Source organism: Echiichthys vipera, assembly GCF_963691815.1.
Source record: "Echiichthys vipera genome assembly, chromosome: 12".
NCBI classification, from domain to species: domain Eukaryota; kingdom Metazoa; phylum Chordata; class Actinopteri; order Perciformes; family Trachinidae; genus Echiichthys; species Echiichthys vipera.
This window is the reverse complement of record NC_139837.1, coordinates 1,558,746-1,573,547: the sequence shown is the minus strand read 5'-3', so window position 1 is coordinate 1,573,547 and position 14,802 is coordinate 1,558,746. Positions and strand designations below refer to the sequence as shown.

Genomic DNA, 14,802 nt, shown 5'->3' with positions numbered 1-14,802 from the left:
AGACTTGCTCTACGCGCACGATCCAACCCCGCAAAGGACGCGCAGCACCGCACCGATCAGAACCACATCACACGCAGCTCACACGCGGTTTATTCACATTTCTGCTACATTTGATAATAATCCAATTATCTTTTTATTAAGACTAAGCTCAACTTTATGCATTACGTCCCGAGCACTTCATTAGAAACAGATGCAGTAGATGAGCAAACGTGTCCAGAAGTTAAAACCCTAATTTACATGAATCCACGCTTCAAACTGGAGCAGAATTCATCTCTGAAGCATTAAAGTGGGTTTTTTTTAGGTGCTGTGAGATTAGAAAAGCACGCACATTAAAACCATCCACAGAAAACAGCCTGAGGTTCAATGGAAATTCTTCCTTTTCTTCATATTGAGACTCATGTGTTAAAAGCAACAAATGAAGAACAGGGCGTTCTGTCACTGTTTCCTGCCTGAGTGCATCACAACCCTTTAATTTTCATTATAATTAATAAATACATGACATATGATGCTTATAGATTCATGTTTAAGGGTAAATGTGTTAGTTGTGTCTGTGTTAAGTACGACTTATATATAAAAATATGGGCAACACTTCAGGAGACAGTCTGCAGCATGCGGAGTCATTCTTCCTTATAGTGCAGTGTGCTGTTGTGTGCTGTGTACGAGTACAGTAGGTCTGTGTACAGCGTGTGATGTGCAGCCACAAGGCAACAAGAGGTGAAGTGAGGGAGTAAGCGCGTAATAATGTGGGCAAACAGGGCCCTTCTGAGTGCATGTTGTCCCCGTGTCTGCGTGGGTTTTCTCCGGGTTCTCCGGTTTCCTCCCACAGTCCAAAGACGTGCAGGTGTTCGGTTCATTGATGACTCTAAATCACCCGTAGGTGTGAATGGTTGTCTGTCTCTGTTCGTCTCTATGTGTCCTGTGATAGACTGGCGTCCTGTCCAGGGTGGACCCCGCCTCACGCCCGATGTCAGCTGGGATCGGCTGACATGGGGCGGTCATACAGGCTGTTCTTAGCGGGTCTAATATGGCGGGGTACGTAGGGCTGGGCGATAATTCAGTATGATCGTTTATCATCTGTCAGTGGAAATGCCATCTCATCTCATCTTCAGCCTCTTATCCGGGGTCGCGTCTCAGGCGCATCAGCTCCAGCAGGGGACCCCAAACTTCCCTTTCCTGGGCCACATTAACCAGCTCTAACTGGGGGATCCTGAAATCATATATTGAGACATCCGGCTGTTAAGATGTGACGTAACATTCATTCATCCATCTTCAGCCTCTTGTCCCTGTCGTGGTCGCGGGGGGCTGGAGCCGATCCCAGCGGACATCGGGGGTGAGGCGGGGTCCACTCTGGACAGGACGCCAGTCTATCACAGGACACATAGAGACGAACAGAGACAGACAACCATTCACACCTACGGGTGATTTAGAGTCATCAATGAACCCAACACCTGCACGTCTTTGGACTGTGGGAGGAAACCGGAGAACCCGGAGAAAACCCACGCAGACACGGGGACAACATGCAATCTTGTGACGTAACAACCTTTCAAAGATATGATTTCTGGGTCCAAGCTGTTCCGAGCCTCGTATTTCTACAACGCAGCTGTGCCGTGTTCCCCGTCGTTCGAACAGATCTGAGTTTAAACCCACCCCCAAAAACAACGTAATTGTCATTTGACGTCTTTCTTATGGATGAAAAAGAGTCTAACCGACCACAGAGGTGATCGTAATGGTTCACGTTCAGCCGTTGTTGTCCGTTTTGTGTCAATGAAGAGCTTGCACCCGGAAATCGTGACATATTTGGGGGCTCGTCCAGGATCCCCAAATATCTGCGGGACAAAGAGAGCGAGCATGTGCACCTCAGACTGCTGCTTTTGATCGCAGCGGCTCCAACCCTTCATCTATACACCTGAGAGTCGTTTGAGGTAGAAAGATAGAAGAGAAGAACAAAAAGGGGCGAGCGCGTAACAGCCGCATGTCTTTGGACTGTGAGAGGAAGCCCCAGCCCCTATTTTGAGTTTAGATTTTGCACTAAAGTCCTTAAAAAACAGAATAAACTCAGTACTTTTCATTTCTAAAGTACTTAATTCACACAGGAGTATACAACAAATTGTCTTTATTCAGAAAAAATATATATGTCATGTAGAATATTACCAGAAAACATGCTGAATCACAATGTTATGAGATATGAAATGTATTGGCAGAGGTATATTTGGGACACATCGGGTATAGTATAACCTACCAGGCCCGATGTGTGTGTGTGTGTGTGTGTGTGTGTAACGGAGCTCTGAGATCTTTACAGATGTGGTTTATTAAAGAAATACCACGCACCAACACTAGAGGGGCACAGATGATAAGCAAACTGCATTCACATCTAATTACAGGGAAACTTCCTGTTATGAACAAACAGAGGTTGAGGGAACACACTGTAGACCTACGCACAGGATTGGGTAACGCATGATAATAACATCAGCAGCCTGAAGTGGGTTTGACACTGTTGCGACTGGGTTCAGTCCATTGTTGGGTTGGGTTGTTGGGAGTTGATAGTGTAGGTGGAAGTTACACAGATGTGTCCTCACCCTACCGTCGGAGGCAGTGAAGGACGCAAACACTAGTCGTTGCACAACATCTCTCATCTCATCTTCAGTCTCTTATCCGGGGTCGGGTCTCGGGGGCAGCAGCTCCAGCAGGGGACCCCAAACTTCCCTTTCCCGGGCCACATTAACCAGCTCTAACTGGGGGATCCTGAGGCGTTCCCAGGCCAGTGTGGAGATCTAATCTCTCCACCTGGTCCTGGGTCTTCCCCGAGGCCTCCTCCCAGCTGGAGGGAGGGCTCCAGCCCCCCACGACCCCGACAGGGACAAGAGGCTGAACATGAATGAATGAATGAATCATCATATCGTGCTACGACACGTTTTTACGGCGTTGCGTGAAATAATCTGGGTTAAAATGGATTTGATAGTGTAGGTGGAGGTTACACAGATGTGTCCTCACCCACTGTTCTCAGTACTTCAGGACTTCTGTGTTCATAATCACACATTTGTCTTTATTTTAGGTCACAAGCAGATTCCAACTCAACAAGTAACTTTAAAGACATCACAACCTTCACCAAGATCCTGGACAGTCTGCTGGATGGATATGACAACAGACTGAGACCCGGCCTGGGAGGTAAGAAAGAGAAGAGCATGCATACACTTGTTCATGTGCACCAGTGAAGAGCTTCTCTGCTCATTTAGGGCGCACTCACACTGTCCCTCTGTACCGTGCCCAAACAGGTTTCAGGGCTAAAGTCTGGTTCCTTTGACCAGTGTGAGTGCAACCGTACCACGTCTAGGAGCGGCACGCTTGCCGTCCACGGCCCGTTTGGGAGAGGTGGGCTTTAGTAAAGCACGTCTGCACATGTACGAGCACGAGCGTGCGCACGTGTACGAGCACGAGGCCTACGGCGGTTCTGAGGTCATTTCCTGTGCGCCTGTTGGGACGTAGAAAAAAGAAGGAGGGACCATGCGCGGACATTTCAAACAATGGTGGTGAAAGGTTCACGTTGGTGTGATGCGGATGTGGAGTGTTTACTGCAGATTTGGTCGATGAAAAGATTCAAAAACAGTCGACAAGACGCACAAAAACTCAGAGGTCTACGGAAAGATCTGGAAACAAAGCCACGCATCGCCATGACGTCATCAATGCGTGTGACGTGTTACGGCGTGATGACGTATAGGCAGCAAGAAGCATTCTCCGAGGCCCAGGTAGTGTGAGTACAAACGGGCCTGGAGGGGGGGACAAGGACCCTAAAGCACGGGGCACGGGACGGACGTACAGTGGGAGGGCGCCCTGAGTTCACCTGCTTCACCTGTGGAGAAGAAGCCACGCCCACATGCACACACAGCACAGACAGGGACACCAAAACACACACAAGCTCAGGACTGCCATGCTTGAATCATGACATGTGTGCTCTAATTTTAACTTTGTCTTCACAGACCGAGTGACGGAAGTGAAGACGGACATCTATGTGACCAGCTTCGGTCCAGTGTCTGACACAGATATGGTAAGTCTCACACCTCACCTCAGCTCATAGTGCATCTTCTCAGGACCCGAGATAACACACGCACACAAGTGTGGAACGAAGATGGCTTTGACTTCACACTCCGAGCATTCAACACGCAAATGTGCAGTTTCAGACTGACTCTCAATGCTTGTAGGATTTTTTGCTGCAGGCGCGAACAAGGAACTTGACAAAGTGACAACATGTAAAATGTAGGAGGCTCTGAGGCTCTTATGTCGCTGAGAGAGTGAATGTATCAGGAAGAGCTCGTTTGGAAAGAGTCAAGATCCTACTGTAAGGATCAAATATGGGGCTGTTTTTGGAAAGGAGGGCCCATCTTGTCCTGGCCAAAGCTTCAATCAAAGGTTGAATCTGTAGAATGAGCAGAACAGCTCCATCTAGTGTCTCCAGATCGTGGTCTCAACAACAAAAAAGAAGTCCAGCAGTGGGGTTGCCAGGTTGGTCAGACCCGGCCCAGTAGCTCCAGGAGACCGGAGTCTGTTTGAGCCTGTTTGAACCCGTCCCCTCCAGAAAATCACAGCATCAAAACAAGGATTAGAGGAGTTTGACTGACAGTTAGCGGTAGCCGTTAGCGTTAGCTGTCCCGGCTAAGTGCAGATGAAAGTGATGTTAGCATCAAGGAGCAGCGTAGCCATGTGGGCGTGCGTTTGAATGGCGTTCCTCTCCTTTCTCTCAGTCCATGGAGTGAATGCTCGGCCTATAGTGACTCTGGTTGTTGCCCGTCTCCGCTCACTCAGCTGCTGGGAGGAAGAACGCGCCCAGTTTGAACCGAACCAACCACAAAAAACGACGCCAGACACAGATTTTTTGTCGGGAACTCAGCCTGTAAACCGACATAATCATAAAATCTCAGGGTTGTCTTGCCGGCCGGTTCAATTACACACATCCAGCAGATACAATCTCCCAGACGGAGACCTGTCGGCTCGGCTCGGTCTGTTGCTACTGGAAACCAAGTCGTTCCAACCAGCAGAGTAATGACATGGCAAGGGTCAGGCTGTGTTATTAAAAATGAGATCTGATCATCCACCACCGTGCAGCGCTAATGCAGAGCAGTTTGAATGTATTACATATTAATGATCATTATCATGCATTGGCTGTCCGCGGTGAAGCCCGCGCTGAAACGCTTCTAATGCAGCTTTTTACTGGGACGACACAACGGCTGCGTTCACACACAGAGACCTGAATCTGATGTTTGCTCTCATGCGTGACGCAGATCTGATGCTTCTGACAGTGTGAACAGCACAAGTCCCATTGAATCTGACATTTCCATCAGAATTAGTTCACTTTTAAATGTGCTACTGACTCGGATACGTACAATCTGAACATGCAGGTCTCATTTAATGGGACTTTGACGTCATTCTGAGCCGCGCTGCACTGTTTTGGAAGTGAACGACAAGTAAAGTTGATTGAAAAAGAGGACAAATGAGGACAGCGGTGAAGCAGGCGGCCCGTGGAGGGATGAGAGGAAGTTTTAGACCTCATTAGGACTTAAATAAAGTCCTTTAATCCCGTTCTCGTCGCCATGCTCTACCATTGTGGTGTGATGTCGTCAATGATCAACTGTTCATGTGAGTGACTTCAGGAGCGTGAGCTGTTCACACTGAAATCTGTAGACAGGCCACATTTTAACCACATTTTGCGGGTCCAAGCGTGTGAAATGTGTTTCCTCAGGAGGGGGTCTGGAGTCTCCCTTAGAGAGAGGGGGAGAACTTCAGCATCCGTGAGGAACTCGGAGTAGAGCCGCTGCTCCTTTGCGTTGAAAGGAGCCAGTTGAGGTGGTTCAGGATCATCTGGTAAGGATGAACCCTGGGCGCCTCCCTAGGGAGGTGTTCCAGGCACGTCCAGCTGGGAGGAGGCCTCGGGGAAGACCCAGGACCAGGTGGAGAGATTAGATCTCCACACTGGCCTGGGAACGCCTCAGGATCCCCCAGTTAGAGCTGGTGAAGCAGTGTGAACGGAGCATTATTGTAATCCTGCACGTTGTATTTTAGCTGTAATTCTGTCAAAGACATCATCACATAATGTAAGAGCCATCAGCTCAATACAATTATCATTCATCCATCTTCAGCCTCGTGTCCCTGTCGGGGTCTCGGGTGCTGGAGCCGATCCCAGCTGACATCGGGCGTGAGGCGGGGTCCACCCTGGACAGGACGCCAGTCTATCACAGGACACATAGAGACGAACAGAGACAGACAACCATTCACACCTACGGGTGATTTAGAGTCATCAATGAACCGAACACCTGCACGTCTTTGGACTGTGGGAGGAAACCGGAGAACCCGGAGAAAACCCACGCAGACACGGGGACAACATGCAAACTACATGCAAAGACCAAATGACCTCCAGCTAAATACAGTATCATGTATATCTATAGATATACATACATACATACATGGTGGTGAATGGATGCATTGCCTCACGGGCCGTTTGTAGAGGATGAATGATTTGATGCAGCATGTGATATAATCTGAAGATGGGATTTTTTCATGTCTCTTAATATAAACTATACTCTTTATTGACAGGGGGCCCCTCACTTAACTGCTCCATCTCCCGTGCACACATGGGATATATGGATTAAATGTCACACACACACACACACACACACACACACACACATACACAGATTGCTTCCTGCCTTAAAAGCTTTCCTCAGTTTTTCCATCACGAGCCCGGCCATCACCCCGTCTTCCCACCTGGCTCGTCTCAAATATTTAAGTGGCGCAGCAGCGAGGGGGCAGAGGGGCGGAGGGATGGAGGGATGGAGGGACGGAGGGATGGAAGTGGTCGTGATCAAGCCGGCGCCTCCATAAGAAAGAAAAAAAGAGCGATGGTCTCATGTTTAATTCATGCAACGTCTCCATCAAACTTGCAGCAGATAATTTCGCCCCACCACTGTGTCTGTCTCCCCTCTGCCTTTGATACACACACACATCCCCCACGCCAGAACACGCACGCACCACTTCCCTTTCCGTGATAGATTGGACGCCCCCCCCCCCTCACACACACACACACACACACACACACACACACACACCGGCGCCCTGTTCGTGAAGGTTTCCCATTGCTGGATTATAATGCCCTGTCTGTCTTTCTAACACAAACACTGTGAAAGCACAAACGCAGCGAGAGGCTTCAGAATGCTGCTTATTTTGTCGAATCCTCCATTTTGATTGGCATCAGACGGGGGTTTGCAACCTTTACTATCAAAAGAGCCATATTTCCCCCTCTTCCACCCAATAACATTTGTCTGGAGCCGCATTTCTCACCACATATCAAGCACACAGCACAGGTACGCCACCATCATGTCAAAACAAACGAATATGTCCGTGCAACACTATTTATCCATGGTTAGCTTAGCAGCAGCACGGCTCAGGCACCTGCAAGGAAAGGCGCTAAATAAAAACTAACCTGGTCCAACCCCACCTCTCCCTCAGTGTTGTCATGGAGATCTGAGCTAAACACACAGACTACAATGTTCTTTTGTCCCAGGCCTTAAACAGGTTTAATGATGCAGACTAGTGCTGTAGATGTTCAATGTTCAATCGTGCATTTTACAGATAATGGACTTGTTTTGAGGTGGTAAAAGAGATTTATATACTGCAGCTTTCAAATGTATTGTTTAAATACAAGACTCCTAAGAACATCAGTTGCTTTAGTTGGAGTTTTTCCCAAAGGAATTAAAAAGAGAGGTCAATCATATCTGCGTAGGATTCATTAAAGGAATCACTGTAAACGTTTTAAAACCGGTCACTATAACGTGGAAGAACTGATGCATAACTCGAGGCTCCAGAAGAAGAAATTATTGGATCCCTTTCTATTTCAGATTGCCAAGTGTCAATAAATCAATAAACATTTAGTTTAAAAAACTAATTCTTGAAGCCCTGATTCTTAGATTAGGAAGGAAAAATGGTCTTTTTGATGTTTAACTTAGACACAGGCGAACCAGTCATTGCATTTCACATGCTGGACCAATGCCAGGGCTCGCCAACACCCTGAAAGTGAATAAAAGTGCTTTGAGTCAGCATCTCCACACATGTCAGCATCTCCACACATGGGCCTGGGGGGGCCACGCTCCTCTAAACACTGTTTCCCCTGCGCTCTGTCTCTCAGGAGTACACGGTGGATGTCTTCTTCCGTCAGAGTTGGAAGGACGAGCGATTGAAGTTCCACGGACCGATGAACATTTTGCCTCTCAACAATCTGATGGCCAGTAAGATCTGGACCCCCGACACGTTCTTCCATAATGGGAAGAAGTCGGTGGCCCACAACATGACCATGCCCAACAAGCTGCTGAGGATCATGGAGGATGGGACCCTGCTCTACACGATGAGGTGACTGGCTGTTCATTCCTGTGTGGTGGTTCTTGTTCAGTGTATCTGTGTTTAAGTTGTGCATTGTGAAGAAAAGAGAGCTGAGGAAGGAAAAGCTCTCGATCTACCGCTCAGTCCTGGTTCCTACCCTCACCTGTGGTCATGAAAGCTGGGTCAGGACCCAAAGAACCAGGTCCAGGTCAGGACCCAAAGAACCAGGTCCAGGTCAGGACCCAAAGAACCAGGTCCAGGTCCAAGCGTGTGAACTGTGTTTCCTCAGGAGGGGGTCTGGAGTCTCCCTTAGAGAGAGGGGGAGAAGTTCAGCATCCGTGAGGAACTCGGAGTAGAGCCGCTGCTCCTTTGCGTTGAAAGGAGCCAGTTGAGGTGGTTCAGGATCATCTGGTAAGGATGAACCCTGGGCGCGTCCCTAGGGAGGTGTTCCAGGCACGTCCAGCTGGGAGGAGGCCTCGGGGAAGACCCAGGACCAGGTGGAGAGATTAGATCTCCACACTGGCCTGGGAACGCCTCAGGATCCCCTAGTTAGAGCTGGTTAATGTGGCCCGGGAAAGGGAAGTTTGGGGTCCCCTGCCCTGTCGATTCATTTATGTAGAACTCATGCTCAGACATGTACCCTGGGGAGGTCTTTCTAAGCTAGAATTTAAAGAATATATAATAAAGTCTGTGTGTGTGTGTGTGTGTGTGTGTGTGTGTTTCCTTCCAGGCTAACAGTTCAAGCCGAGTGCCCGATGCACCTGGAAGACTTCCCCATGGACTCTCACTCGTGTCCTCTCAAGTTCGGCAGCTGTAAGTTTGAGCAAAGTCCCACAATGCATCCTGCACGGAGTCATGCACAAGTGTGTATTCATTTCAAACCTGTCAGTCCATTTAGACTTGGAAAACTACCAGAAAATAACCTTAAAAAAAAGTATAGTTTATATAATAAATAAAAAGAAATGCAAGTTATTGTGTCAGTGCATCAGTGACGTTGTAACCCAGGAATGTAAATGATATAAACAACATTTGATCACGGTCTGGGTTGAAAAAGAGTGAACCTGTTGTTGCGGTCGTGATAAGAATGCACCATGGTCGTGATTCTCTGTGTATTAACAATAATAACTTATGTAGCGCCTTTCATGGTACCCAAGGTCGCCTAACAATGTTTCGAGGTGCTGTTTGAACACAGGCAGGGACGGGGCTGAGCGGACATTGAGTGGTCGGCTGTTCCAGAGTGTGGGAGCGTTGACAGAGAAAGCCCTGTCCCCAAAAGTCCGCAACCTGGTGCAGGGGTTGGGGCCAGCAGGTCCTTGTCAGAGGACCACAGGGAGCGTGACTGAGTGTAGGGATGGAGGAGACCTGTGAGGGGTTGTGGTGAGAGTCCATGGAGAGGTTTGTAGGTGAGCAGGAGGATCTTGTAGGAGGTGTGTGACTTGACTGGCAGCCAGTGGAGTTGTTTGAGAATGGGAGTGATGTGCTGCCAGGGCTGTGTGTGGGTTCAAACCCTGGCAGCTGAGTCCTGAACATACTGCAGTCTGCTGAGGGCCTTGGTGGGCGGTCCAGACAGGACACCATTGGAGTAGTCCAAACGGGAGGTGATGAAGGCACGGACGAGTGTCTGCCGGAGTGGTGAGATGCTTCTGAGGTGGTAGAAGGCTCGGAAAGACTTGATGACATTGTTGATGTGAGAAGGAAAGGAGAGAGTGGAGTCCAGAAGAACACCCAGGTTGTGCACCTCAGTAGATGAGGAAATGGAGCAGCCATCCACAACCAGGGCCAGGTCTCCAACTTTCCTGAGCAGTGGTGTAGGAGTTGTTATCGCTCTCCTGGTGTCAGGGTATGAAGGGGAGGTGTATCTGGACGTGTGACCTCATGATTAGGTGCTCTGGTATGAGACTGAATGTTGACTATGATGAAGAGGGGTCTGTAGGACTGGTTTGCTCACGGTCTCCTTCATCAGACGCCTACACTAAGACAGATGTCACCTACATCTGGACTCGTAACGCCTCCCAGTACGTTCAAACCCTGGCAGCTGAGTTCAGAACATGCTGCAGTCTGCTCAAGGGCCTTGGTGGGCGGTCCAGACAGGACACCATTGCAGTATTTCAAACGGGAGGTGATGAAGGCATGGATGAGCATCTCAGTTACTGAAGGAGAGATGAGATACTTCTGAGGTGGTAGAAGTCTTGGAAAGACTTGGTGACATTGTTGATGTGAGACCGGAAGGAGAGAGTGGAGTCCAGAATAACACCCAGGTTGCACCTCAGTAGATGGGGAAATGGAGCAGCCATCCACAACCAGGGCCAGGTCTCCAGTTTCCTTGAGCAGTGGTGCAGGAATTGTTATAGCTCTCCTGGTGTCAGGGTATGAAGGGGAGGTGTACCTGGACGTGTGACCTCATGATTAGGTGTGAGACTGAGTGTTGAATATGATGAAGAGGGGTCTGTAGGACTGGTTTGCTCACTGTCTCCTTGCTCTCTCTGCATCAGACGCCTACAATAAGACAGAGGTCACCTACATCTGGATTCGTAACGCCTCCCAGTCCGTTCAAACCCTGGCAGCTGAGTTCAGAACATGCTGCAGTCTGCTCGGGGCCTTGGTGGGCAGTCCAGACAGGACACCATTGCAGTAGTCCAAACGGGAGGTGATGAAGGCAAAGACGAAGGATGAGTGTCTCAGTTACTGAAGGTGTGAGTGAAGGCCGGAGTGGTGAGATGCTTCTGAGGTGGTAGAAGGCTAGGAAAGACTTGGTGACATTGTTGATGTGAGACCGGAAGCAGAGAGTGGAGTCCAGAAGAACACCCAGGTTGCACCTCAGTAGATGGGGAAATGGAGCAGCCATCCACAACCAGGGCCAGGTCTCCAACTTTCCTGAGCAGTGGTGCAGGAGTTGTTTTAGCGCTCCTGGTGTCAGGGTATGAAGGGGAGGTGTACCTGGACGTGTGACCTCATGATTAGGTGTTGAATATGATGAAGAGGGGTCTGTAGGACTGGTTTGCTCACTGTCTCCTTGCTCTCTCTGCATCAGACGCCTACACTAAGACGGAGGTCACCTACATCTGGACTCGTAACGCCTCCCAGTCCGTGGATGTGGCAGCTGACGGATCCAGACTCAACCAGTACGACTTGGTGGGCCAGACTGTGGGGAAGGAGACCATTAAGTCCAGCACCGGTGAGCATCATGCATCCACACACACGTACTGCACCAGTCCCTGAACCAAGGAAAAGGTTTGAGGAGAATTTAATTTGTGCTGGATGAAAATGATGAAAGACCAAATGAACAGTGATGATTATACTTTCTGGTCACTTGTGAATTGCAAGTTTGCAGATCATATATTGGATAAATACATTTTTCCTACCCTGGACCAGACATCCACAGGCTGCTGAGGGGACATATCTCTTTATTCTAATATGTAATGACATTAATAACAATTCCATAATATTGTATTATCTTAAATTTGACTTCATTCATCCTCAAAGCAAGTTCAGTCCAAAGCAACTGGACTTGGTTCTTTGTCAGGAAGACGTTTCACCTCTCATCCAAGAGGCTTCATCAGCTCATGTACGCATAGGACCAGGACCAGGACCAGGACCAGGCTGGGACTGGACCAGGACCAGGCTGGGACTGGTCCAACTAACTGGTGTGAGATCCAGGTATTTAACCTCTCACAAGGCCGATGATGTCACTGAGACCCTTTCTGCTCGCAGTGCACTTGAATAACCAAGTCCAGTTGGTTTTGACTGAAATTGCTTTGAGGATCACGACGACCTGGACACATGAGAACATTCACAGGCTTATTGACTTCATTCAGTTTGTCATTAATATCATCTGCCAATCACCTGTTATGACTTATCCTTGTTTTGATTTTGTTTAGGATATGATATTAAACGTAACCTTGTTATTTAAAGCGTAATTCCAATGTAAAATCATCCCTGGGTCTTTTTCGCCACTTACACTCTAAAAGCCGGACGCGGCTAACAGTGATTAGCTCGGGGGAGCACGGTGAAGGCATTCAAAGGTCTTTTTTAACCACTAATGCTGCTGAAAATAACAGCAAACCTCTGCAGCAGCATGAGAAGAGTCCCTACACACACAACAAAGCATCATCAGCGTAGTTAGTGAAGCCAGAGTTTATTAAAGAGTGTTTTAAAGACTTACCTACTGGCCCCTGTACCAGCTCCTCTCATAGTAAAGTCCAGTCAAGAGTCCCTACACACAAAACAAAGCAGCAATGGGCTCCTTCCACTGTAATGGACTTTACTATGAGAGGAGCTGGTACAGGGGCCAGTAGGTAAGTCTTTAAAACACTCTTTAATAAACTCTGGCTTCACTCTCTACGCTGATGATGCTTTGTTTTGTGTGTAGGGACTCTTCTCATGCTGCTGCAGAGGTTTGCTGTTATTTTGTCCACTTTACAGAACTTTCAAGACCCTCAGAACTGTTCACTCTCACCCGAGCTGCCTCTACCTTTAGCTAATTTCATTGTCGGTGTGTAGATTTGTAACCTCCTCTGGCGTTGACCGTCCTGGTGTAATTCGTCTGAGCAGGTGTGAACACAACGATCACACTTGGACACCTTGAGGACGAGGTCTGGGTACAAATCAAACCACCAGTTCTACTCCTGCAGTCAGCTCTGCTTTGCGATCTGTGATTTCTTTCAGTATCATCGCACACAAATCTACTTTTTCTAGTGTTATTGGAGACTGTTGTGATGTGTGGAGCCTCTCAGAGAGCGACCACACATCCTCAAACATCTCTCAGCTCATGAATGGCGTCGTTTGTTGGTCCAGTGAGAGTTTCTCTTCGCAGCACCAGTCTGCTTTCCTTTATCTGTGCTTTATGGCTTAAAGTCCACTCTCTTCACTGCTCTTTGAAGTTTGTTTTTCTCATCCTCAGCCTGGAGGAAGTAAAGGATGGAGAGGGAACATGGGAGCTGCAGCAGCTCTCAAAGTACGCAGCACTGCAGGGCCGGGGAGATAGAACAGGGAATTCAACACAAACCAAACTGCATCAGACTTCTCACCAAGACAGCTGAGCTTAGAGAAACACACTGAGTGATCAAAGCAGCCTGTGACAGGCGCACAATGCAGTCTTTCTTTAGATCCGTCAGGTGCAGGTATTACTCTCCATGCTCAACGTGGATAATTATTTATTTAGATGCATTAAAGATGTAATGTGTAATAACTGGACAGATTTTTAGTTTGAGGTACCGCTCGTGCTTTGAGAGGTGGTAGTGAGTCACTGTAGCGTCCAGTCCACCGACATGAGAGGATGAAGGAGTAGAGCAGCTACACTGTTAGCATCACAACAGTTAGCAGCTTTACTGTACACCTGAAACTGAAACTAAAACCACCTCCACCTGAACTGAGATTCTGTATTTAAGACACTTTTGAAAACGACGGGTCGGCAACTACAACAAGGACCTCATTCCATCAGTGGAGGCAGCGGGTAGACGATGCGGTCTGCTAAGTCCACGGCTAAGTCAAGGATGTTTTTGTGCAGCCAGGTCTCTGTTGACACCATAAAGCAGCTATCCAGCAAGTCGATGAGAGAGCAGGTGCTGGTAAAGAAAGACTCTGGGGTGCAGCAGGTTTACGCAGGGTGGCTCTAGACTGGTTTAGCTCATCCCTATGTTCCCCGGATCCCGCCTTTGCTGATTTAATTCAACATTTTCTTAGGGTAAGAGGTCAGGTTTAGGGTCAGGATTAGGGGGTAGTGTCAGTGTCTACATAAGCCTATTTGCCGTGGAATTCGGCACTGATTGTGGAAAAAATTTGGGAACGTAGGATCCAGGGAACATAGGTACGGTACCGACTGGTTCCCCGGGCTCTCATCGCACCACCTGTCCCTCCTCTTTTGCGTGTTTTGTGCACTCTGAGCTGAGAAAGTTATCCTCTTCCAGGACCCGTCCATTACAACAGTCAATCAAACTCGAACGCTAAAACTCAGTTACGTTGTATACCTTAGAGGATATTGCAGGTTTATTGGGTTTAACTGTCTCCAACAGTGTCATCTAAACCATGACATTCTTGCACAAGGTGAAATGCTGCCCCCCATTCACCCACGCATTGGGGCGGCTTTGGCTCGGTGGTAGGGTCGTCCTCCATTTGAGAGATTGGAGGTTCGATCCCCAGCTCCCCCAGACCACATGTTGAAGTGTCGTTGGGCAAGACACTGAACCCCAAATTGCTCCCCGTGCTGCTCATGGTTGTGTGAATGTGGTGTGAATGGTTAGATTAGATGGTCTGTAGACGTCCACTGCCATCAGTGAGAATGTGACAAACACTGTGAAAGCACCTTGAGTCGTCAGAAGACTAGAAAGACGCTTTGTAAGTCCATTTACCATTTACCATTACCACATGTGGAACGTCACATTTCCCCATTAAACATGAATACAACACTCTGAATACCTTCCATTCATGTACCCTTTAATGTAC

At 48.3% G+C, this 14,802-nt stretch overlaps 1 protein-coding gene across 1 annotated transcript in view; it reads left to right on the top strand.

Moving 5' to 3' along the window:
• gabra2a (gamma-aminobutyric acid type A receptor subunit alpha2a) overlaps positions 1-14,802 on the top strand; it is a gene marked incomplete at both ends in the record, with an annotated part of 28,326 nt that overhangs the window by 307 nt on the left and 13,217 nt on the right. Inside the window, 5 exons of the mRNA XM_083924820.1 lie at positions 3,053-3,165; positions 3,975-4,042; positions 8,171-8,391; positions 9,092-9,174; positions 11,393-11,536. Of these exons, the coding sequence (XP_083780946.1) occupies positions 3,053-3,165; positions 3,975-4,042; positions 8,171-8,391; positions 9,092-9,174; positions 11,393-11,536 (629 nt within the window). The remainder of the gene's footprint in view (positions 1-3,052; positions 3,166-3,974; positions 4,043-8,170; positions 8,392-9,091; positions 9,175-11,392; positions 11,537-14,802) is intronic.